This window comes from Siphateles boraxobius, unplaced genomic scaffold, assembly GCF_051911475.1.
Source record: "Siphateles boraxobius isolate OS27281-9 unplaced genomic scaffold, OSU_SipBor_1 22, whole genome shotgun sequence".
Taxonomy (NCBI): domain Eukaryota; kingdom Metazoa; phylum Chordata; class Actinopteri; order Cypriniformes; family Leuciscidae; genus Siphateles; species Siphateles boraxobius.
The window spans coordinates 1503409-1528309 of record NW_027508833.1 but is presented as its reverse complement, the minus strand read 5'-3'; the positions used below and the strand labels follow the sequence as shown (position 1 = coordinate 1528309).

Sequence of the window (24901 nt, the reverse complement as noted above, 5' to 3'; positions counted from 1 at the left end):
GAAGTGGGATATGAGGTGCAGGTGTGGTGAATCAGTACTCAGGGGAGAGTGAACGAGTGGGCGGAGCGTGCAGGTCTGGTGGAGCCGTGACAACGGCATTGTGGGAAGAAGCGGAGATGAAATTGATGCTCTGGGTTTCTACTTCATTTAGCCCCCAGCTATACACATCTGTTGCTGACAGTATCCAAATATCTGAACATCTAAAATAATGACATCTAAACAGCAGCCTACTCATATACATCAGGGGTATGATTGGATATGATTGGTTATGACTGAAGTATCAAATTTGAATCAGTCAGTAATATTTAATATTTTCAAGTGTCAATCAGACAATTAAAATGTTTATGTAAATGGAACCATACTAAACAAATAAATGACAAGTTTAAAGTATCAAATTTATGAGTCAATCAATAAATAGTGATTGTATTTGAGGATATTCTGGGAGATTTTTTTATTGCATCTTATTTTGTTCTGTACTTGTTTAATTAAAAAAAAGAGTTTAACTTGATTTGGTCTGACACGCCTTTCTTGCTGGTTTTCGTTGTTGTTTTTTGTGAAGTGTATTTCATGCTTTTTTTTAAATTTTATATGCAAGTTGTTGGGATGGAAAATGTATTAAGCTATTTGTCGAATTTGGATGGCGTTTTAGTCATTTTTGGCAATAGTTTAATTAATTGATTGATTGATCGTTAATCTGGTTAATGATTTAATGCACTGAGCACTGCTGTAGTTTATACAACACTCTCATTGCATTGGAACTCTAATATTAATAAGAATACTAATTCGCATGTTCAGCTATATCACGCCTGTAGTAATTGTAGGCTATTATTTGGAAAAAGATGACTAGAGTCTACGATCAGCTTGAACCAGGGCCGTACGCAGGGTTTGATAAATACAGAGGTCCCAAATGGTTAGGGCATTTTGATTTTCCCAATCTACACATGTGCATTTTAAGGTGTTTGAATGCAACAAAAAAAAAAAGGATAACGGTAGCTTTAAAAGCATGTCAGTGGGCAGTGGCATATATTGTTTGTCAAGCAGATGACACATTCTTAAACATGAGAATAAGTTTAAATGTTGCAATGAATGACTACAAAACACTACAAAATAGAAATGCAGAATGTTTATGCTTAGAGGGCTTCAATTGCAGGGAGCCTTAATAAGGGCTTGAACAATCCAGCAACTACATAAATGTTAACAACTGAAACCCTATTAAGCTGTTATCATTTTGTCTAAATATATTCTATATATATTTACATACTTGCATTTGAAATCACATACACCTGTCAGAAAAAAATGACGTCTTACTGCAGATTTTTGCTGTTCAGTGTTACCATGCATTAGGATGAATATAAAATATGACCATAAACTCCAGACATGGTGTAGATGATAATTTATTCATTTCTCTTTGAATAAATAGTTAGAACATTTATTAAAACGTCTTAATAAGACTTGCCTATTTTAAAGCACATTTTAACATACATTTTTTTAATCCCCTTTCAGTCATACAACATATTAGATAGAGCATTCAATCATCAATTTAATTACCGACACAAAGAGTAAAGCTGTTTATTCTTCAGTAAATTATCAACAATATTGTAAAGAATTTCAAAGCACAAAAAGTAGCACTCAAACTAAAATAATTCATAAGGTCTGAATGCCCAAAACAACAAATGCCCTGTATCCATGTGAAACGGCAACCAATAAATGTAATATTACAAATAATACTCAAGAAATCAGCAATCAGAACTTACATGTACATATTCAACACGATCTGCATTAGAGAATCAAGGCTTTGTGTAATATCACACTGTGAAAAATCACTTGAGCCAAGAAAATCACCTCCATAAGTGAGCAAGAGACACTATTCTACTGATTATGAAACATGTACAACGCTTAATTCAACGACTAAAGCAAATACTCCGACAGAACTGACACTGCCATATCGACAAAGACAACGTGAGGATGCATTTCTGAGACCAATGGCACAAAAATGGTTTAACTGAGCAAAGGCGATGTGTTTTCAATCTAAACAGACAGCTGATTAGGCCTGAAATAAAGTGCAGTCACAAAATCCTGATATTCTACAGCACATTAACACACTTGAAACATTTATCATGCATGACAATGCCAGTGACAACACTGAGGTGAACATTAGAAAGAGAACAGCTCTACGGGTCTCGCATGCCACACACAAGTACAAACAAGGGTGTACAGTAAAGATTTCCTCATGGCGGAGTAAAGGGATAAAGAAATGCCTTCCATGAGAGAATTATCCATATTAGTGTTGTATACACTTCTATTTTCTCAAACGCAAGGCAATTGCAATGCAAGTTCCCTCTGAATTTTCCAAGAAACGGCTGATATTTGAGCTAGTATCACTACAGAAATGTTCAACCAGATTGTCACACACACACACACACACACACAATACGGTAAGAAATTAAACTAGATATTATGCCACAGTGTTTGTCCTGGACACATCACTTCAGGTCACCGGCATCACCCTGGATGGTCTTCTTGATACGCAGCAACATGGTGGTCTGCCACTGGTCGAGACGGGAGATCGAATCAAACTCCTTCACCTGGAGGAGGAGATCAGCACATGATTTAGAGATCAAAACTCCTGAGAAAAACATATGAGCTGCATCTGATTTTTCTACACATTTGTACAGTGATTCTGTGATGTATGTTCCACAGCATGAACAGATGACAAATGCATAACTATAAATGACGTAGGGGCTAGTTGTCACACCTTTTTCTCAATTACTTCTTAAGGAAGTCAATTTATGTATAGACATGAACCTTCAAACATAGTATTTTTAGCAAAATCAAATCTATTATGCAACACAAAATAACGAACACAATAGCAACAGTGTAAAATGTAACAGAAATATCATTATCTTTATTTTTTTTAAAGAGAGTTTATAGTACTAAACAAAACAAGCATTTGTTTAACTGGACTTTTGACTTAAAACATGTGACAACTAGCCCCGGTGTCTCTTATATACTCTTAAAAACAAAGGTTCCAAAAGTGTGTTTTCGCAGTGATGCCATTGAAGATGTTAGTGATGCCACCTTTCAGTGATCAGTTCATAAAAGAACCAGTTTTGGGGGGGGGGACTTTTTTTCTGTGAAGAATTTTGGAATAATCCGAAAAACCTATAAAGAATGTTTTGTGCAATGGAAAGTTTCCAGAGGTTAAAGGTTCTTCATGGAACCATCAATGCCAATAAAGAACCTTTATGTTCGAAAGTGTACAGTATGATCACCCAAAAACACTGCACATTTTAGAGGTTATAAACTTACGGCTTCAGTGAACGCCTCGCTGTTCTGCTCCTCATGAGCCTCCAATAGTTTCTGTATAAGAAGACAAAACCATCAGTGCAAATACTGAAAAATATGACAACCACATTTCTGCACTCATACTGACCGACTGCCTTACACTGATTGTTCACTTATAGCCCACATTTAGCCTTTTACTTCTGCCGATTGTATTTAGGCTTCAAAATTCATAAAAGTTGTGTTCATTTGTGATTATCATGATAAACAAAAAATGTAAGAATCATAAACTTTTGCTGATAGAGCTTATTCTCTGCAATAATCCAAAAGACAATGAAAAAAATCCTGTTGGGTTTTTGTCGAGGGGATGCTAACTTTCTTCATCACTGCAGCGCAATACTGCTAAATAAATGAAACAATTGTACTTACTTTCAACAGCTTACATTCTCTTGAATCAGAGAATGCAGGAAACATCCCTTCATACTTTTCAATTGCAAGCTGAAAGAAAACAAACAGAACATTTGCATTAGATGAGCTGTTACATGTCAGGAGCAAGAAATGAATTAATAACAGCTGACTGGGAACAGCATATTTATACAATGGCATTGGTGACTGAAAATGTTTGCTGCATGAATGCCACTAGGTGTCAGTGTAAGACAATTGCAATATCAACCAGCTTAAAGGGATAGTTCACCCAAAAATGAAAATTTTGTCATCGCTTAACCTCAAGTTATCCCAAATATGTATGAATTTCTTTTTTTCTGCTGAACAGAAAAGAAGAGCTATTAAAGAATGTCGGTACACAAACAGTTGATGCGCCCCACTGACTTCCAAAATAAAAAATATATATATACTATGGAAGTCAATTGGGCCCATAAACTGTTTGGTTACCCATATTCTTCAAAATATCTTCTTTTGTGTTCAACAGAAGAGAGAAATTTATAAATATTTGAAACAACTTGAGGGTGAGTAAATAATGACATTTTCATTTATGGGTGAACTATCCCCATAACTACTGACTTAAGCTAAATAATATAACACTATTGCTGAATTGAACTTGTTTCATAATTGATGAACTCTGCAACATTGACAGTTATTGAACTGAACTGAATGACACTGAACTAAATTGAGCTGAATGACACTGGTGTCATTAATGTACAACATTAAAGGCCCGTTCACACCAAGAAAGATAACTATAAAGATAACAATAACTATATTAGCATCCACACCAACACACAATATCGTTTTGTTTATTGTAAGCACGCGCTGCAGTTTTGTCATCTGCCGCTTTAAATGCTCAAGCTCTTAAAGCAGAATGGATTCTGATTGGCTGTCAATGTTTTTATCGTTCATTATTCTGAATGTGATTCCAATGATATTGTTTCTGTGTCGTTATAGCTGTGGTGTGAACTCTGCTATTCTTTTATACTTAGAACGATTTTTCAAACTCAATCTTAGATATCGTCTTTAGTTATTAGTTATTTTCCTGTTTTTCAATGTTAAGCTGATTTGAAATTTTATTTGTTGAGATAAATAAATGTGATTAGTAAGAAGGATTGTTACTATAAGAGACTATAGTACTTGAAATAAAGACCTAAATAGCCTACACACTTTATACTGCAAGTTAAAAAATGACTAACCTTTGCGTTTAATTCATCCACGATGAAGTGGCACAGAGCAGCTTTCCAGAAGTACTCTTTAGCGTTGTATTTCAGTAGAGGGTTGTCCATTGTGCTGGTTGCAACCTGAATGTGAAGAGAGCAGCTTTAACTTTCATTCCCTCTGTGTTGATTTACCGAGGGGAGAAGGATATGCTTAGATTTACAATGCAAACATGAAGGTAAACTGGTGTTCAGCATGCTTACTTTACTTAAACCACCCTTATATTCCATACGAGTTTCATTTAATAATGTTACATGCTCCATAGGTCTCTTTTATTATTATTATTTTTTAGCAGATGCTTTCTTCCTTATAGTACATTTTGCTCCCTCCTGGAGCAACCAGACACACACAAAAATACTGATGTTGCACGAATTGCTATTTCTGTGATTTCAACTTTTAACCTTTTGCTTACTACTGTAAACCACATCCCTACCTCTCATATCATCTGTCCTGAACTGAACTGAACTGTACTGTACTGGAGGAATTTTACTTCTCTTTCTCACTCTCATTTCCCCAACATTTAGTAAAAAAACATTCACTTATTGACTTACTAACCTGTAATATAGGTTAATGAGATATTAAAAATGCTGCCTTCAGATGATTTATTACAAGGTAGGAAGTGAGGAAGCTATATATTTTTGTTTAAAACAGAGATCACAATTCTCCTACAATTCTGACCAGATAAATAAACAAATTTAGTTTTTTTTTCTAGATATTCTGACTAAATGTTAATTGCTGCAGTCTATTTAAAAATTGTAATTTGAATGAATTATTTAAAAAGAAAAACCAGGTTGAATAAATGATTCAATGACTCACTCATAAAGACTTTACTTGTTTCGTTACTGATCCTTATAGTCCAAAATCTGAATGAATGAATCAGCATTTTTGATTCAATGACAAACACATTTTTTAACAGTCATTTGTCGCCACATACTTGAGGACCAATGTAATTGATACAACCTTTATTTTGAAGCGTCAAGTTACCTTCAAAAGGTGATTTACTCTATTTTTAACGTTATCGCAGACATCATTCAGGAATAAGATAGTGTGGGTGTCTGTATCGAGATCACAATCTTTTAAACATTAATCATGCAACTCTATAAAGAACCAATTTATACAGTGAAAAATTAAAGTACAACAAAATTATTAAAAAAATTTAGTTTCTATTATGTTACAATATTATGTGATTTTTGCTACACAATGTAGTACTGTTCTGTTAGAAATATTATTTATTTATTTACTAATAATAACACAAAATACATTTATTTATTTTGGCATTTACATTTTTTATAAAAACTAAAATAAATAATACATAACAGGCCTTTATAGTATTATTATGTATAATAATGTAAATAAATGAGTAATATAATAAAAGACGGGTTGAGTCTGTCCCACTGACCTGCTCATAGATCTCGATGGCTTTGGGGTATTGCTCGAGCTGAGCGCTGTACGAGCCCACCTTCAGCAGGCACTTATTAGCAGAGCTTAACCAGAAAACATCAAGCAATATAAATGAGCATTTACAAAGAGTGAAAAGCTCTTTTACAACCCACATTAAAAGGAAATGGAGGATAATTATAAATATTGAATGACATTCTAATAGAATTTACACAGAGGAAAACGGCAATGACAAACAATGAAAACACAAACCTGTTTGACTCTTCGCCTTTGTAATAATCCGCGGCCTGCTCATAGTGTGCAATGGTCTAAAACAACATCACAACATTCAGGCCTGTTACATTGACCTTCAAAAGCATTTTGGGGAAAAAATACACAAGACTGCATCTAATATATGTTTAAAGGCAAACAGCACCTTTTCAATATCCACGAGCTCGGATTCATAGATCTCTGCAATGGTCATGTGATGCTTTGCAGCAATCGTGAACCTTCCCTGTCAATCACACATACAAATTAGAGATTTAATGTTATATAACATCCACATGCTCAGTAAACAGGCACATTCAGGTTAACAAACCACAGAAAATGCATTAATTTGTACGCATCAATATGCGCACAAGTCCCAGTGTCTTACCATGTCTGTATAGATATCGATGGCAGCGTTTAAACAGTTGATAGCCTCTGTGTGATTCATTCAAACAGGAGAGAACAAAATGAGTCGAATGCAATTCTTACAAATTCATCTTCACTCATAATCTCATCCGAGCAATTATTAAATCAAGCAACAGACATGTGTAGACGTGTTACAACTTTTGGAAATTAGATTGTTTATAAAAAGGAGACCTATTATGTCCCTTTTTACATGATTTGATGATGTAATATAATATTTATTATAGCATGTTGCAAATGCCAGTTTTTGAGTGGAAGGAAAAACATGCTGTTTTCGTGTATGTATCTTTAAATGTAAATGAGCTGCTGCTCCCCACCCCTCCTTCCAGAAGAGGGCGGAGCCATTACAGCTCGTGCCTCGTATACTCTAAAAACTAAAAATCTGTTTGGTTTTGATTATCATCTCTATCGTGGTCGTGCTCACGTGACATAGCAGTTCTTCATCATCATGAAAGTTTATTATCTGCATGTGATTTAAAACCATATCAGTCTAAACTTCTGATATATGGTTTTCTGAGCGCACACATCGAAGCACGCGCACAGAAAGCTGGATGTCAGACGGCGCGTCCCGTGAGTATTAAACTAAGTTCTCTTTCACATGTTATTGCGCTTAAACTGTCAAATACTCACAGTTATGTTAAACAAGTTCACATAAACACAGTTGATTACGTCTGTGAACGTAAACGGCAAGAAATCGCATGTGTATATTAGATGTGTATTAAAGTGAAAGCAGCGTAATATACAGTACCTACTGCTGTATATGCTGTTAATATGAATCAAACAATAAAAAAAATCTCACTGCTCTTGACTGAATATCTTTAGTATTTTTAATAAGAATACATTTCCTACATAAATTCTAGTGTTAAATGCTCTGGCGAGGAGATAAACATGGCGAACTGTGTACAGCTCACTCAGGGCGGGGTCTATGCTAATAGGGCGGAGTCTGTCAGCAGTCGTGGGTGGGGCCTATACATTTGTGTCGTCACATATGCTAGAATCTGCAAATGGCTTGTTCTGAGACACTGCTGATTTATGGGGATTAAAAAAGGACGAGTGGGTGGATTTTTACCATTATATGGTGGTTGTGTAACACACTGCTGACACACATTTATGTTCAAACACCATGTAAAAGTGAATTTTGCATAATAGATCTTAGGTCCTCTTTAAAACCAGTGTTATTTTAAGCTCTCTCACCTTGAGGATCTGCCTTCTTATAAGCATTTCCGGCATCAACAAAGCTGGTGGCCGAGTCCAGTTTGTTCTGCATCTGCATGTGAAGTCTTGCAGCTTGGCAGAAAGCACTGCCTGCAGCTACAGCAGCGAAACACATACATCTTTAGATCACTGACAATAATGACAGAGCTCTTCAGAAGCAGGGTGAATGCTTAAATACACATCAGTATACTGCAGGAAGATCACTAATCATGAACTGGGTTCGAGCACAAAGATGGCCAGTCAAATGATGCTTTGGAGTGAATATCTAATAATAGGCCTACTTCAACAGCAAAATATTAAGCATTTAGTCAAATAATCGACCACTTTACATATAAATTATGAAATGACTTGTGCATACCACTCCAGTTTTTAGCCATCTTGAACATGTTGGCAGCTCTGGCATACATTTCACATGCATCCTCAACCTTATGATTCCCCCTGTGAAAACATCAACATTTCTTTCATTTAAAGGCAATGTCAAAATGAATAGTTCAGCAAATGATGTAGGCTAGGCCTATCAAATACAAAGCAGTGTGTATGAAAATATTTGACATTGGAAAATGTTGAGAAACGCGTGGAACGATACAGCTAATTTTATACGTGCTTAGGGAATAAAATGCACAGAAAATAAGGTATTTTCATTCTATAGACATATACTATTTGAAAATACTACAGAACATTGGATGTCTTTGAATGTCAGATCGTGATCAGCATAATTTCTGTCTCACCCGAACATCCCTCCGAGAAATGAACCCGATGATTTGACTTTTTTATCAGCCTCTGCCATCAGCTGCATGGCTTCCTTCTCTTTCCCGGAATTATCCATGATTGAATGTGTGGTGTTCACGCAGAGCTGCTGTTGGATCCGCAAAGGCCCGGTGTTTGTTGATATAGAGTGCAGCTTTAATGCAGAATCATGAGAAGGATGCTCGCCTCCTCTTCCTCCTCCTGCTGTCGGGTGATGCTGATGATGCGCGTTCTTGAGGGAGAAACTGCGACACTATTTGGTTGAAAGACGTAGCCACGCCCTCTTATTATCATACATGAAGACGTAGTCGCGCCCTCTTATTATTATACATGAATGAAGACGTAGCGACGTCCTTTTATTATCATCCACGGATGACAAAATGCATCAAATCAATAAATACGGAAATACACAAATTAAGGAATTTAAACATGACAAATACACAAATAAACACGTATTCATACGTTTCGAAATAAACGCTAAAGCGTGAATTTGCTGAAAATAATTTAGATTTAAATTTTGCTTCGAAAGAAAACTAACATCATGCAAAGGACGGTTAAAAAAAAGGCTAAAAACGACTTTTACGGCTCAGCGCATGTACGGAAGTGGCGTCACGATTAGCGCCAAACTTGAAGACTGACCAGACGTCACTGACTGAGGAAGTAAACAAACAGTGGCTGTAAGTACTTCTCTCAATAATATCTCTTAAAATATCTTTCTTTAATAAAATATTCGTCGACATGTTTCTCAATATATGCCCTTTCTTCCACATTAATTAGAGCCGTTGTAAAGTTAGACACAACAGTTAGTCCACACAGAGATTGTGTGCAAGTTTTCTGTGTCATTATATTTGACTCATTCTAGAGCTGATATCGCCGAATTTAGATTTATTTTAGACTCTTTATGTTTAGTAAAATATCAGACACGTGTTCAGTTATAAATAGATGATAAAGTGTAAGTAAAACAGCAGGTCTGTATTGATTTGATTCTGTATATTGTTTATATTGATCTATATTAGGGTGATCATGTTTCTGTGACACACACGTTGATAGCTTTATTTGTTGTGATTTTGCTTTCAGACTTCCGAGGGTGAAGGATGAGCAGTCAGGCTTCTGACCGAGGGTCGTGGAGGGGTGCAAACAGCTCATCTGCTGGAGGAAGAGGATGGAGAGGAGGAAGAGGATGGAGAGGCCATCAGTGGAGAGGAGGAGGAAGAGGAGGAAGAGGGAACTATCCAACCAACAATACACAAAATAGTAAGTGTCTTAAAAGTTGGGTAGCTTGTGACCATTGACAAAAACAAAAAAAACTTGATTCAAATACATGTATGCATTTTATCCAAAGCAACTTACAATAGAAAAACAAAAGCAATTCGTCACAGAGCCAACAGTATTCATAGTATATAATTATAATAGTTTGTTAAAAAGCTAGAGAAGAAAAAACTAAATGAACCAGGAAACAAATTAAATGTAATTAATTATATTAATTAGAGTGGGAAAGGTATGATGTCGCTTTGTAGGCCAGCTGGCAGTTAGCACCACACTGGTTCCCTCGACAAAAACAATAGGATTTTTCTTTTTTTTTAGGAAGAGGGAACTATTCCACCAACAATACACAAAATAGTAAGTGTCTGAACAGTTGGGTAGCTTGTGACTATTGTCAATAAAAGTTACAAACGATTTACATTTACATTCATGCATTTAGTTGACACTTTTATCTAACGCAACTTGCTATAGTAAAACATAAGCAATTTGTCACAGAGCCAACAGTATTCATAGTATGTATGCCAGATTTATTAGAAAGCTAGATTAAAATAACAAATAACTAAACTAGGAAACAAATTAAATATTATTAATTATAATAAAGGGATAGTTCACCCAAAAATGAAAATTACCCAATGATTTACTCACCCCCAAGCCATCTTATGTGTGTATGACTTTCTTCTTTCAGCCGAACACAATCTGAGTTATATTAAAAATATCCTGGCTCTTCCAAGCTCTTTTGGGTGAACTAACCCTTTAATAATGTTGTATTTGAGAAATTATAGTTTATTTCACTTTTTACACTGACATTTGCCATTTTTTTTAAATTATTATTATTATTTATGTTGTTGTTTTTACTCCACAGGATTTACTCCACAAGTTAGTCAGGCTCGCGTAAGTCAAGCAACCCTGGATATCACGTGTCCATACAAAGGATGGCGACTCTATTTTTCTGAAGGTTTTATATTTTCCCATTTACATTATGAATGTATTCTTCACCTGTGGGATATATATGTCTGAATGTCTTCTTGATTTGGATTTATGATTAGTTTGTGATTTGCGTTTCTTCCTTTTCCAGGATTTGTTGAAAGTTCACCTTATGTTGAGAAGATAAAAGTGTTTGAACGGTACTTCACATCGCAGATGGATCTTTATGATAAGGTATCAGATTTCAAAGCATGATTCTCCCTATTCCCAGCGTTGAAAAAATAAATTTTCTATTTGGAATTTTTTTTTTACCCTCAGGATGAAATTGAAAGGAAAGGCAGCATTTTGGTGGACTGCAAAGACCTGTTGTCCAACAAACAGATTTCACACACTTTACCTGATCTCGCCAAAGATCTTAAAGAAATGCCTGAGAAGATACTGGACTGCTTGGGTGTGGCAATCCATCAGGTGGGTTTGTTACACGCATTTACATATGCATCACTGTTCTCAGTTTAACATTATGCCAAAATCTCGGAAGATCAAGCTGAAATAATTGACTGTTTCTCTGCAGGTGCTGACTGTGGATCTGGAGAGACATGCAGCAGAACTGCAGGGGCAGGAGGGTCTTCCCGCAGGCGTACGGCCCATAATCAACACCCCACATATCAGCGCCAGGTGAGTCCGTTTACTTGCCTTATGAATTCAAATAATTAAAAATTGATAGTCAAGTCAGATTTATTTGTATATTTCACAATGCACATTGTTTTAAAGGAGCTTTACAGAAAATAATGATGTTAATGTTTAGAATATCTTCATGCCTTATAGTTGCATTTAGCAGTTTAGATCTAAATGTAAATTTAGTTTACATTTTGTGACAATACTAGCAATCAAGCAGTTGAGATATATAATATATCGCATGTATCTGAATAAAGACATGCTTATGTGACCAACTTTATTTATAGAGTTCGGAGATAATATAGTTTCATTTTGCGATGAATAAAAAAAAAAGTGTTTTAATTTCTTGTATGTTTCTCTTTCTCTCTTTTAGGCTATATAACTATGAGCCACTGACTCCTTTGAAAAGTCTGAGAGCAAATTTATATGGGAAGTTTGTTGCGATCAGAGGAACGGTGGTGAGAGTGAGTAACATTAAACCGCTCTGCAGTAAGCTGGCGTTCACCTGTAACAGCTGCGGAGATACACAGAGCGTCACACTGCCTGATGGGAAATACACCATACCCACTAAGGTACAGTCTGCTTTCAGCTTCAACCGACAGTACTTGTATATAACATGGTTAACAAGTTTTGATTTTGCGACATTCAACCCATATTTATCTAATATCTATATTTTTTTTTTTTTGTGGAAAATTACTGAGAAAAGAAAGAATAATCTGCAAACAATACATATAAAATTAGACATTGCACATAGTAAGTAGTAAATGTCACTGCTGCTGTATTTATTGACATCTAACATGTTTATTCATTTTTCTTCAGTGTTTACAGGCTGAATGTCGTGGACGTTCATTCACTCCAAACAGAAGTTCACCTTTCACACTCACTGTCGACTGGCAAACAATAAAGTATGAAAATATTCAATTACCTGAGAGGAACAAATTTCATGTTGTTTATTTGAGTTTTTTTTTCTTTTCTTTTCTCTCAGTGTAAATGCCATGTAAAATATAGTCTTTGCATTTCTCATCATCAAATGTTCAGCTATTGTTTCATGAGCATTTTTTTAATTCATTTCTATTATAACATAATTTTGTTATAATAGTGTTTGTCAGTGTTATTTTAGTATTATCCATATACTATAATACTATTTATTAGTATTTTAAATTAGCTTATATTTTTGTTTTCATTTTATTTTATTTTGTGTTTTGTCATTTTTATTAGTGTTTTGAAATATTTCTGTATAGCCTTCATTTTTATTTAAGTTTTAGTAATTTTAGAACTTCAAGTTATTTCTCAACTTAAAGATTTTTTTAATCTAATATTTATGTTTTATTTCATTTGAGCTTTATTTTAACTACTGAAAGTGATTTTTAATAGTTTTTGTTTTAGTTAACAATAGCAACACTTTGGTGTGAGATGTTTAAGAGAACACCATCACTCATTGCCATGATTTCTCCTCCTGTGCTCTTCACAGGGTTCAGGAGATGATGTCAGGTGACCAGCGTGAGTCCGGTCGAATCCCGCGCACCATTGAATGTGAGCTCACGCAGGACCTGGTGGACAGTTGTGTGCCTGGAGACATGGTCACCATCACAGGGGTCATTAAAGTGTCCAGTGAAGAGGGTATGAGACATTGTCCACACTGTCAGTGCAAGGATATATAGACTAGTGTACATGAAGCTGGTAAAAAGCAGGCAATTTCTTATTAACAATTAACAAATGGTTGATTCTCATTCATTTAGCATCTCAGAAATGTGTCCATATTACAGTCTGGCAAATAATATCAGCTGGTGTGCTATTTTTGCATGTGACCTCAGTGGTCTGGCAGGACAGCCTCGGGTGGCCTTCTGTCTGACTCAGTTACTAGATGATGCTCACATTCACTGCTCTTTGTGTTGAGCTGTTATAGCCCTCCACATAATACAATTATTTAGACTCAAATGGATATATATTATATCCATTTATTTATTTATCGGATTGTCTATTTACACTAAATTCAAATAGCCATTGTCTGGGTGGGTGAAACAAAACCGAAGAAATACACAAGGCCGTTATTACGTTCCTTCCCAGTCTAGGAAAAGGAAGGAGTAATAAAGAAAATGGTGGGAATAGTAGGAAACGTTAACAGTAAAGTTAAGACAGAGGTTTAATTAAGTAAATAAAGTTTTTAATGTGATCAACCGGAGTTTGAATCCGCCTTTTCCCGATACTCTTCTCTATTATTCTTATTACCATAACATCAGCGTAGTGTAAATAGCCTCTGTCGTTTATTATTTGGGAAGTAGTGAGTAGCTTTGATTAGAGAAAGGCCAATATTATTTAGTTCGATAACGTTTGGTGAAGGACTGCTTTTTAGACTTATTGTGTCTTATAACAACACATTCAAACTTAATGTATTAAGTATCCAGTCCTGGATAAAGTACTTTTAATGTTACTTTATCCAGGACTGGATACTTGATCAATTAAGTTAATCGTCAATAAATCAAGACTCTTGTATTCCATGATTTGTGTTTGTGTCTTTTTTTCAGGAAGTAGCAGAAACAAGAAGGACAAGTGTATGTTCCTGCTGTACATTCAGGCAAATTCAGTCAGCAACTCGAAGGGTCAGAAAAGCAAAGCTGCGTCTGAATCTGAGGGCCAGGGTCCTTCAGTGGAGTTCTCCATCAAAGACCTCTACGCCATCCAAGAGATCCAAGCACAAGAGGACCTTTTCAAACTCATAGTGAAGTGAGTAACATTTAGACTATAACATGTTCACATATACTGTATTATCAATGAAGCTAATGTGACTGTCACTATGATTGCAGCTCTCTTTGTCCTGCCATTTACGGCCATTTGGTGAGTGTCCAAATATGTTCTTATTTAACTTGAATTATTATTCCTGTCATTTTAATGTTTAGTGTATCACTAGGCTTCTTTATTGTGGGTGTTCATATGTTACTGAGCTCGTATCATAACCATGAAGAAATCTGAGTTGTTTTTGCATCTTAGATTTAGTAAATGAAAAGATACATAAATGACACGACTCCTTTAACATGTGTTTTCTCAGCTTGTTAAAGCAGGATTGGCTCTGGCTCTTTTTGGCGGATGTCAGAAGTATGTTGACGATAAAAATCGTATCCCTATAAGAGGAGACCCACATATGCTTATCGTTGGAGACCCTGGACTTGGTAAAAGTCAGATGTTACAGGTACATGATTATATGAGCCCTTCTAATGCATTTATCACCTAGTCAGATGATTTTAAGTTTATTAATATGCCATATGTGTGCTGCTGTTGTTGTTGTATGTATCCAGGCCGTGTGTAACGTGGCTCCACGGGGTGTATATGTTTGTGGAAACACGACCACCACTTCAGGACTGACTGTATCTCTGTCCCGGGACAGCGGATCGGGAGACTACGCTCTTGAAGCTGGAGCGCTGGTGTTGGGAGATCAAGGTATTTAAACTTTGAGAAACATGGTCTTCTGAATCAATTCAGGATACACATGTGGAAGAGCGTTACCTGGGTTTACTCTTTTAAAAACAGTGCGTTTAATATTTTCTCCAGGCATCTGTTGCATTGATGAGTTTGATAAGATGGGCAGTCAGCATCAGGCTCTTCTGGAGGCCATGGAGCAGCAGAGCATCAGTCTGGCTAAAGCTGGGATTGTCTGCACTCTTCCTGCTCGAACCTCCATCATCGCAGCGGCCAATCCTGTCGGAGGGCATTACAATAAAGCCAAGACTGTCTCTGAGAACCTGAAGTGAGTCAATGCCTACTAATAATACTAACTTTTTTTGTTGTACATCGATTTGATTATAAAGTTTATTGGGTTTAAGATAAAGCGATGAGTAACAAGTAGACTTGTAAACTACGATTAAATCAGTGTTAACGCACCAGTAATCCTGAGTAGCTAATGGTTTATGAAAGATCAGAAAAAGCAATATACTGTTTATAAAAATACTGATGCTGTTTAATAAAGTAATAATAATAATAAACACTTCAGCTGCCAAGTAACATAGTTCATTAGTCTAACTATTGATATGCATATTTTGTCTCTTTAATAGTGTCAAACGTTAGATTTGAAAATGGAAAGCAAGACACGACTACAGGCAAAACCTTTGTTTTTTTAAACATTGGGCAATTTTGAGATTTTGGGCAATTTTGCTTCCATAACATGTTTACTTCCAGCCTAGAGGATAGAAAACACCCCAAATACTCATTCAAGTGTTTATTGCACTTTATCTATTTGTATTTGTAGATTTCAATTACAGAGGGCCGTTTTCTCCAAACGAGTTTTTCTGACGTACTGAGACAGACATTTCCACTTCAGCAGCACTTACATACACCAGTTTTATTCCTATGTATATTCTGAAGGTTTCGAGGGGTTTGTTTATATATCATTCACATGATTAATATAACATTTTGTTCCTAAAAACATGCTGGCTGATGATGACATTATTTTCTGATTTATGGAGTGATAAAATAAATATCCCAAATCCCCTCTGTACTAACCTTTAACTCTAATGTCAACAAAATGAAACGAGGATTTTAATCCTGGCTTTTTCCAGTGTTCATATTTCTGTGCTGGAGTATGCAAATAAGTTTTTATTAGTTAATGCATAATTTGCATATTTAAACATTACTTTTCAGAAAACTTGTAAAACAAAATGTAATGTCTTAATGTACGATGATTTATTAACTGGATGTATCTGTTAGTTTAAAATTGTTCAAAATCACTGGACTTAATGACTACAGACCTGTCGCTCTCACGTCTGTGGTCATGAAGTCGTTTGAAAGACTGGTGCTGGCCCACCTGAAGGACCTCACTGGACCCTTGCTGGATCCCTTTCAGTTTGCTTACAGAGCAAACAGGTCTGTGGATGATGCAGTCAACATGGGACTGCATTATATCCTGCAACATCTCGACAGACCAGGGACTTATGCAAGGATCATCTTTGTGGACTTCAGTTCGGCCTTCAATACCATCATGCCTGGTCTTCTCACAGCCAAACTGACCCAGCTCTCCATACCATCCTCGATCTGTCAGTGGATCACCAGCTTCCTGACGGACTGGCAGCAGCGAGTGAGACTGGGGAAACACATCCAGGACTCTCACCACCAGCACTGGTGCTCCCCAAGGGTGCATTCTCTCCCCACTGCTCTTCTCCCTGTACACTAATGACTGCACTTCTAAAGACCCCACTGTCAAGCTCCTGAAATTTGCAGACGACACCACTGTCATCGGTCTCATCCAAAACGGTGACGAGTCTGCTTACAGACCCGGAGGTTGAACAGCTGGCTGCCTGGTGCAGTTATAACAACCTTGAGCTGAACACACTCAAAACAGTGGAGATGATCGTGGACTTCAGGAGGAACAGCCCAGCACTCCCCCCACTCACCATCATGAACAGCACTGTGGAAGCAGTGGAGTCATTCAGGTTCCTGGGCACTATCATCTCTCAGGACCTGAAGTGGGACAATCACATTGACTCCACTGTGAAAAAGCCCCAGCAGGGACTGTACTTCCTTCGCCAGCTGAGGAAGTTCAACCTGCCACAGGATCTGCTGATTCAGTTCTACTCAGCCGTCATTGAGTCTGTCTTATGCGCTTCCATCACTGTCTGGTTTGGTTCAGCTACCAAATCAGACATCAGGAGACTACAATGGACAGTCCACACTGCGGAGAGGATCATTGGAACAATGGATCAAGGAACTACTCTGATAAACTGAAAAACCAGTTTTCATCCAACGACCCATCATCAGTCTGGAATGGCCTGAGGAACATCACCAACTACAAGTCACCATCCCATCGATCTGTGGACAATCAACACCTGGCTGACGATTTAAATTCATTTTACTGCCGGTTTGAAAAGCCCTCATTAACACCACACACCCGGTCTGATCTGCACTTCACACTTTCACCATCACCTCCTGCACTCCAATTATCACTCCCCCCTCCTGCCATCCAACCTGAGCTTAAGGTCTGTGTGGAGGACGTGAGCCGAGTCTTCAAAAAACAGAAGACTAGGAAAGCCTCAGGCCCAGACGGCATCTCATCTGCTTGTTTAAAAGCCTGCGCTGACCAACTGGCCCCGGTCTTCACGCAGATCTTCAACAGATCATTGGAGCAGTGTGAAGTTCCCTGCTGCTTCAAACGCTCCACTATCATTCCTGTCCCCAAAAAACCCAAAATCACTGGACTTAATGACTACAGACCTGTCGCTCTCACGTCTGTGGCCATGAAGTCGTTTGAAAGACTGGTGCTGGCCCACCTGAAGGACCTCACTGGACCCTTGCTGGATCCCTTTCAGTTTGCTTACAGAGCAAATAGGTCTGTGGATGATGCAGTCAACATGGGACTGCATTATATCCTGCAACATCTCGACAGACCAGGGACTTATGCAAGGATCCTCTTTGTGGACTTCCGTTCGGCCTTCAATACCATCATGCCTGGTCTTCTCACAGCCAAACTGACCCAAATCTCCAAACCATCCTCGATCTGTCAGTGGATCACCAGCTTCCTGACGGACCGGCAGCAGCGAGTGAGACTGGGGAAACACACATCCAAGACACTCACAATCAGCACCGGAGCCCCCCAAGGGTGCGTTCTCTCCCCACTGCTCTTCTCCCTGTACACTAATGATTGCACTTCTAAAGACCCCACTGTCAAGCTCCTGAAATTTGCAGACGACACCACTGTCATCGGTCTCATCCAAAACGGTGACGAGTCTGCTTACAGACTGGAGGTTGAACAGCTGGCTGCCTGGTGCAGTTATAACAACCTTGAGCTGAACACGCTCAAAACAGTGGAGATGATCGTGGACTTCAGGAGGAACAGCCCAGCACTCCCCCCACTCACCATCATGAACAGCACTGTGGAAGCAGTGGAGTCATTCAGGTTCCTGGGCACTATCATCTCTCAGGACCTGAAGTGGGACAATCACATTGACTCCACTGTGAAAAAGGCCCAGCAGAGACTGTACTTCCTTCGCCAGCTGAGGAAGTTCAACCTGCCACAGGATCTGCTGATTCAGTTCTACTCAGCCGTCATTGAGTCTGTCTTGTGCGCTTCCATCACTGTCTGGTTTGGTTCAGCTACCAAACAGACATCAGGAGACTACAACGGACAGTCCGGACTGCGGAGAGGATCATTGTTGCCCCCCTGCCAAACCTCCAGGACCTGTACTCTTCCAGAGTGAGGAAGAGAGCAGGTAAAATCATCACAGACTCCACTCACCCTGGACACCACCTGTTTGAACTGTTACCGTCAAGACGGAGACTCAGATCACTGGCCACAAGAACATCTCGGCACAGGAACAGTTTCTTCCCACAGGCCATCTCCCTCCTGAACAGTTAACACTCCTCCCAAGGCATATGCCTGTAAGTGCAATACTCCCACTGTTTAGTGCAATATCCCACAACTCAGGTGATACTTATATGTAGATTTATTTATTTATAATATTCAAAACACTGTAAATAGGTTCATAATCTGTAAATCTGAAAATGTCTATTCTGACTAAACCCAACTGTGATAGTTTTATTCTCATATATTTTTTATTTATTTTTTTTATTCTTATAATTTGTAGTATTATGTTTCATGTTGTATTTGTATTTGTATATGTCCACTGGAAGCCTCAGTACCAAAACAAATTCCTTGTGTGTGCAAGCACACTTGGCAATAAAGCTCTTTCTGATTCTGATTCTGATTATAAAAGGGTATAATAGGCCCTCTTTAAAAGTGTTGCCTGTGTCACTCTAGAATGGGAAGTGCACTGCTGTCCAGGTTTGATCTGGTCTTCATCTTGTTGGACACCCCTAATGAGGACCACGACCACCTGCTGTCCGAGCACGTGATGGCCATGCGAGCAGGGAAGAATGGTGCGGTCAGCAGTGCTGCGGTCACACGCTACAGCACGCAGGAGTCCAACATCTCCATTCTGGAGGTCTCCTCGGAGAAACCGCTCTCAGACAGACTCAAAGTAACATTCACCTTCTCTTAACCAATTCTATTGTTACTCCTTAATGGTAACACTTTATAATAAGGTTTCATTTGTTAACTACATTAATTAACATCAACTAACCCTGTGTAATAAATAGTTCTACAGCTTTTATTAATCTTAGTTTGTTCATTTCAGCATTTACTAATACATTTTGTACAAAATACAAAAACTGTATCTGTTAACATTATTGCACTGTGAAATAATATGATCAAACACTGAACAATTGTATTTTTTTAATTAACTAACATTAATAAAGATGAACAAATGCTGAAAAAAAAACGTTGGTCATGTTAGCCAATTCAATAAATAATGTTAACAAATGAGACTTCCTAATAGGTTTTCAAAAATGTCAAAATAAAAAAGTTTTCATTAAATGTTAAAAGATACAACTTTTGATTTTGATATTTAATGCACTGACAGGTAATGCACTGTCTAACATAAACAATGAATAATTGTTTTTTAACAAAGATTAATAAATGCTGTATAAAATATTGTTCATTGTTAATTCATGTTAGGTAATAAATGCATGAATAATGTTAAAAAATGAGAATATTGTAGTGTTACTAATTAATTTATAATAACTGTTATTAATATTGTTTCCTTATGCAAGATTCACTATTGCGTATGCATTTTTGACTGTACAACTACTAAGCATCATATTTTGATTTATTGACTTAATTTACCATATGTACAGTGTTTTATTATTGCACCTACTATACATTTGTTGTTACTGTACAATATATATTACAGCTGTAATATTTGTTTATTTCTGTTTCTTCATCCGTAGCTGGTTCCCGGAGAGAACTTTGACCCGATTCCTCACCAGCTCGTGCGGAAGTACGTGGGTTACGCCCGGCACTACGTTCACCCGTCTCTCTCCGCAGAAGCTGCGCAGGTCCTGCAGGACTTTTATCTGGAGCTGCGCAAACAGAACCAGACAGCCGACAGCACACCCATCACCACCCGCCAGCTGGAGTCCCTCATCCGACTCACAGAGGTGGACATAATCTCCATACACATCTACTGATGACATAATACAGCATCTATTTGATTCACAGTTAATATTTATTATTGACTTTAAGCATGGGCAATTTTCTTTTTAGTGGTGACGTTGCCTATTTATGGAAGCTTCTTTCCACCTGGGAATAAAAAATAAAAAAGGAATTTGCTTTTTATCTCACAATTCTGTGTTTATATCTCGCAGTCAGAACTATATAACTCACAATTGCAAGATTATGTCTTGCAATTCTGAGAAAAAAAGTATAAAATAAAATTCAGACTTTTATCTAAGTTGTGAGATACTGTATAAACTTGCTTATAAAGTCGCAATTCTGAGAAATAGAATTTATAGTTTACATCGCACACATCTGTTTTTTTTCTCAGAAATGTGAGATATAAAGTCACAGTTGTGAGATAAGGCTTCTCAGAAATGTGAGAAATAAAGTTGCGCTTGCAAGATGAGGCTTCAGTATTTTTGGTCTGTTTTCCACAGACATGAACTTGAAAAGTGCAAAATAAAAATAAAAAACAATTAAAAATACAATCAAAATACAATTTTGATTTCTTGAGGTCTAAGTGATTAATTTAGGGTCTCTGCATTGCATGACAATCAAAAGGTCTCTCTCTCTCTCTCTCTCTCTCTCTCTCTCTCTCTCTCTCTCTCTCTCTCTCTCTCTCTCTCTCTCTCTCTCTCTCTCTCTCTCTCTCTGCAGGCGAGAGCTCGTGTTGAGCTCAGGGAAAAAGCTACTCAAAGTGATGCGGAGGATGTTGTGGAGATCATGAAACACAGGTGACTAATAAAAGCTGCGATTTCTACGAGTTATATAGAATTTTGACGTGAGGACTGTGTGTTATTATTGTTACTAAGTAATGCATATTTATTTACACCCATATTGGAAAAATTCAAGTATTCTAATTCCAATTCGCATACTTATGCACTATTCTAAAGCCCAAAGTATGCACTTCAAAAAGTGCACTTCAAATACCCTGATGGTGAACTTATTTAACCAAAAAAACAAGATTGGCATGATCATGCACTCAACTGTCGCTGCTCTACTTTTGTAGCCAAAAGGGAAGTGCTATAAGACTCCGCTGCTGGATCACAAAATAACCTTTTAAACCGCATACACTTGATGGTTGAGTACATAGTGCATAGTGTATAGTATGTCATTTAAGAGACAACTTGCATGATTCTGAAATGTGTCTTCATTGATATCTCTGTGTTATGCATGTGATAACTCCCTATAAATCCTTAAATTAAATAAACATTTTATAGCAGTCTTGATTATATTTCCTCAGTTGTTTAATTCTTGAAAAATTTGTGTGAAACAGTGTGACAAAAGCTTTTAACAAATGCTGAACTCCTTCCTTCATGTTCTTCTGCGTTTAGCTTGACCGACACATACTCTGATGAATTTGGCCGTCTGGATTTTAACCGTTCTCAGCTCGGCTCTGGCATGAGCAACCGCTCGAAAGTCAAGAAATTTGTCACGGCTTTAAACCGACTCGCCGAGCGCACTGATAAAAGCATGTTTGAGCTCCAGGAGCTGCGACAGCTCGCCAAAGATCTGCACATACAGGTGAGCATCATCTACATTACACCGTACACTGTCAGATGACGGATTTAAATGCTCTTTCAAAATGCCCCTGTTATGTTTTTTTAAATATTTCCTTTCATGCAGTGTGTAATATAGCTGTCTGTGTGTGAATGTAAATGCTCTGCAAAGTTGTAAAGTCGATAAATAGTTATTTAGTTATAATAGCCCGCCTATGGTCTTCATTGTGGCTGTTTTCTGCTCTGCAAAAGCAAATTCTCTTTGTAAACACTTCCAAAGAATGAGGATGTGAAGAGTCAGTGGTTTAAATTACCACAGCAATATAACCGCAATATAACCTTCTGGCGACTGATCCTCAAATGAGATTTACAAAACGCTTATCCATTAAAGATGGGACAGAACCCACTTTATTTAGTCCAGCTTGCTCCTCAGAATCACAACCTGTAAATGTGATTAATTATTGACATATATATTTTCTACCGGGTGTTCAAAATACTTTGGTTTGTGTTTTATATTGTGTAGGTCTCTGGCTAAACGACTAACTCCCTGTTGTTACTGTCTTACTGAAATAGTTCTGCTAATCAGCTACTATTACCTAAAATCGTCTATTAATGCAGATCATCTGTCGTTATTACTACTTTGAGTAAAGATAAAGGATGGAGCAAGATCTGTTTTACAAACTTTAATGTTACATCAGTCATTCACGTTAGTGCTTGGCTGACGTATGCACCGTTATTGATACGGTTAATGATACAGTTCCCACATGTTCACCTCAATACATCAGAAATGCACACATGGGTTTGTTTATGAACATACACTTGTTAATGCTCATGCGGAGGAATTATAGCTGCAACATCTCATAATGTACCTCAAAACAGTAGGATATCACTGAGAAACGTCCTGCTCAAGACGTCCTTGCGATAGAGGTACTTCCAATGTTTCGTAATCGGACTCGTGCTCGGTAAAATCAACGCCATCGTTACTGTCTTTACAGTGTGTACAATCACCGAGCTTTAGGAAGCCTCCTGAGCTGAAGTTCAGTCATGGTAATAATGAGTGTTTGGTTTCCGACACGCGCTGTACGCGATAGACCAATCACAACAGACTGAGCCGTCTGGCCAATCAGAACAGAGCAGGCTCGCAGAAAGGTGGGATTTAGAGAGACTGATTCATCCGACAAGCCGTTTGAGTTATTAAAGTGTTTTTTACCTTTAATGCATGTAAACTTGTTGTATGAGATTCAAAACAAAATTAGGAACCTTTAAAGTAGCATAATATGAATGTATAAATGAATGAAATTGTATTATTGTGTCATGCGTATGATTACGCCCAGCCCACTTGGGCTTATAAGACACCAACAAAAAGAAAGAAAAAAGATTAATACAAGATAGCCAAGTCTAGAGTACATCGTATAGAAATAAGCATTAGAGACGGCATACTAATAATAATAATACATAACATATGTATTCAAATACATGCATATATTGTAATCATATACAGATGTATTCGCATTTACTCAAATGGCCACCAGTATATACCCATTAACATTCACAGAGCAGAATTAAATCTAGTTAAACTAGCTTGCCTTCTTTTCCAAGCCTTTGACACAAAATTTGCAAACTTAAATACATCATAATTAAACCGGCGTACTAATTTTTGATCATCAGCATACAAAAATATTTCAGAGATTTGTCGTGTAACTTTGCATAAACAAAGATTCTCTTAGGCCATCATAATGTGTACAATATAAAAGAAAATGAGATTCACTTTCCATCACATAGCACACACAATCTGTCCTCTGGAATATTTTTAAATCGACCAAACTCACAATTAGAAGCATCATAATAGGGACACTTTAATGTTCTTTCCTCTTTAATTTATCATATTCTTTTCTCAGGTTGTGGATTTTGAGGGTTTCATCGGTGCGCTCAATGAACAGGGTTACCTTCTGAAGAAAGGCCACAGGATCTATCAGCTTCAGACCATATGAATGAACCACCTCTTATGATGTTTTCACAATGTTATTGTGCCATACTGTTGGGTCTGGTTTTTTTATGCAACAAATATTATATTTATATCACACAATGTAATGTTTGTTTACATTAACTGTACACTGTACATAAAAAGACACATAGTTCTCTTTAAATAGTATGCACCTGTAAATACTATGTACACAAACCAAATCGTAACCATATTTCTGAACATTAAAACAGAATGTTTATATGATAGATTGTGTCCGTTCAGCAAATCCTGCTGTGTTCAATACTGAATGCTGTTTATGCAATTTTAGGTAACAGTAAAATAACCTTTTGAGAACCAACACATGTGCAGCTAATACATTTAATTGCAATAGATTACAATGAAAAGGATATGCAATATGTATTCATTAAAGAGTTGTAAAATTTCATAAAAAATAAACAAATCAAACAAAATGATACATTCTAAACGTTTTTACTCTATTCAAAGGAGTTCCTTTTAATTATGATATTAAATTGTGACATTTTATCATACATCAATATATATATATAT

General features: G+C 37.1%; 2 protein-coding genes across 3 annotated transcripts; one reads left to right on the top strand and one right to left on the bottom strand.

The window, feature by feature from the left end:
- Window positions 1-1378: 1378 nt before the first annotated feature.
- napba (N-ethylmaleimide-sensitive factor attachment protein, beta a) lies at window positions 1379-9570 on the bottom strand. The gene is made up of 11 exons (XM_077238267.1): window positions 8955-9570; window positions 8585-8664; window positions 8206-8322; window positions 6977-7023; window positions 6758-6835; window positions 6595-6650; window positions 6344-6428; window positions 4923-5027; window positions 3712-3780; window positions 3310-3360; window positions 1379-2585 (listed from the first exon to the last, which is right to left on the bottom strand). The coding sequence occupies exons 1-11, from the start codon at window positions 9050-9052 to the stop codon at window positions 2484-2486; spliced, it is 888 nt and encodes a 295-aa protein (XP_077094382.1). The 5' UTR covers window positions 9053-9570; the 3' UTR covers window positions 1379-2483.
- mcm8 (minichromosome maintenance 8 homologous recombination repair factor) lies at window positions 9299-24804 on the top strand. Of its 2 annotated transcripts, XM_077238265.1 has the most exons (20): window positions 9571-9650; window positions 10051-10227; window positions 10558-10593; window positions 11099-11191; window positions 11312-11394; window positions 11479-11628; window positions 11732-11835; window positions 12209-12407; window positions 12655-12740; window positions 13307-13455; window positions 14361-14559; window positions 14640-14670; window positions 14882-15022; window positions 15129-15270; window positions 15382-15577; window positions 19577-19796; window positions 20605-20814; window positions 21530-21606; window positions 22207-22396; window positions 24270-24804. In XM_077238265.1, exons 2-20 carry the CDS (start codon window positions 10068-10070, stop codon window positions 24360-24362), a joined length of 2559 nt encoding a protein of 852 aa, XP_077094380.1. In that variant the 5' UTR covers window positions 9571-9650; window positions 10051-10067; the 3' UTR covers window positions 24363-24804. The 2 variants fall into 2 exon arrangements, with proteins under 2 accessions (XP_077094381.1, XP_077094380.1); XM_077238266.1 differs by lacking the exon at window positions 10558-10593 and having other exon boundaries at window positions 9299-9650.
- Window positions 24805-24901: the final 97 nt, after the last annotated feature.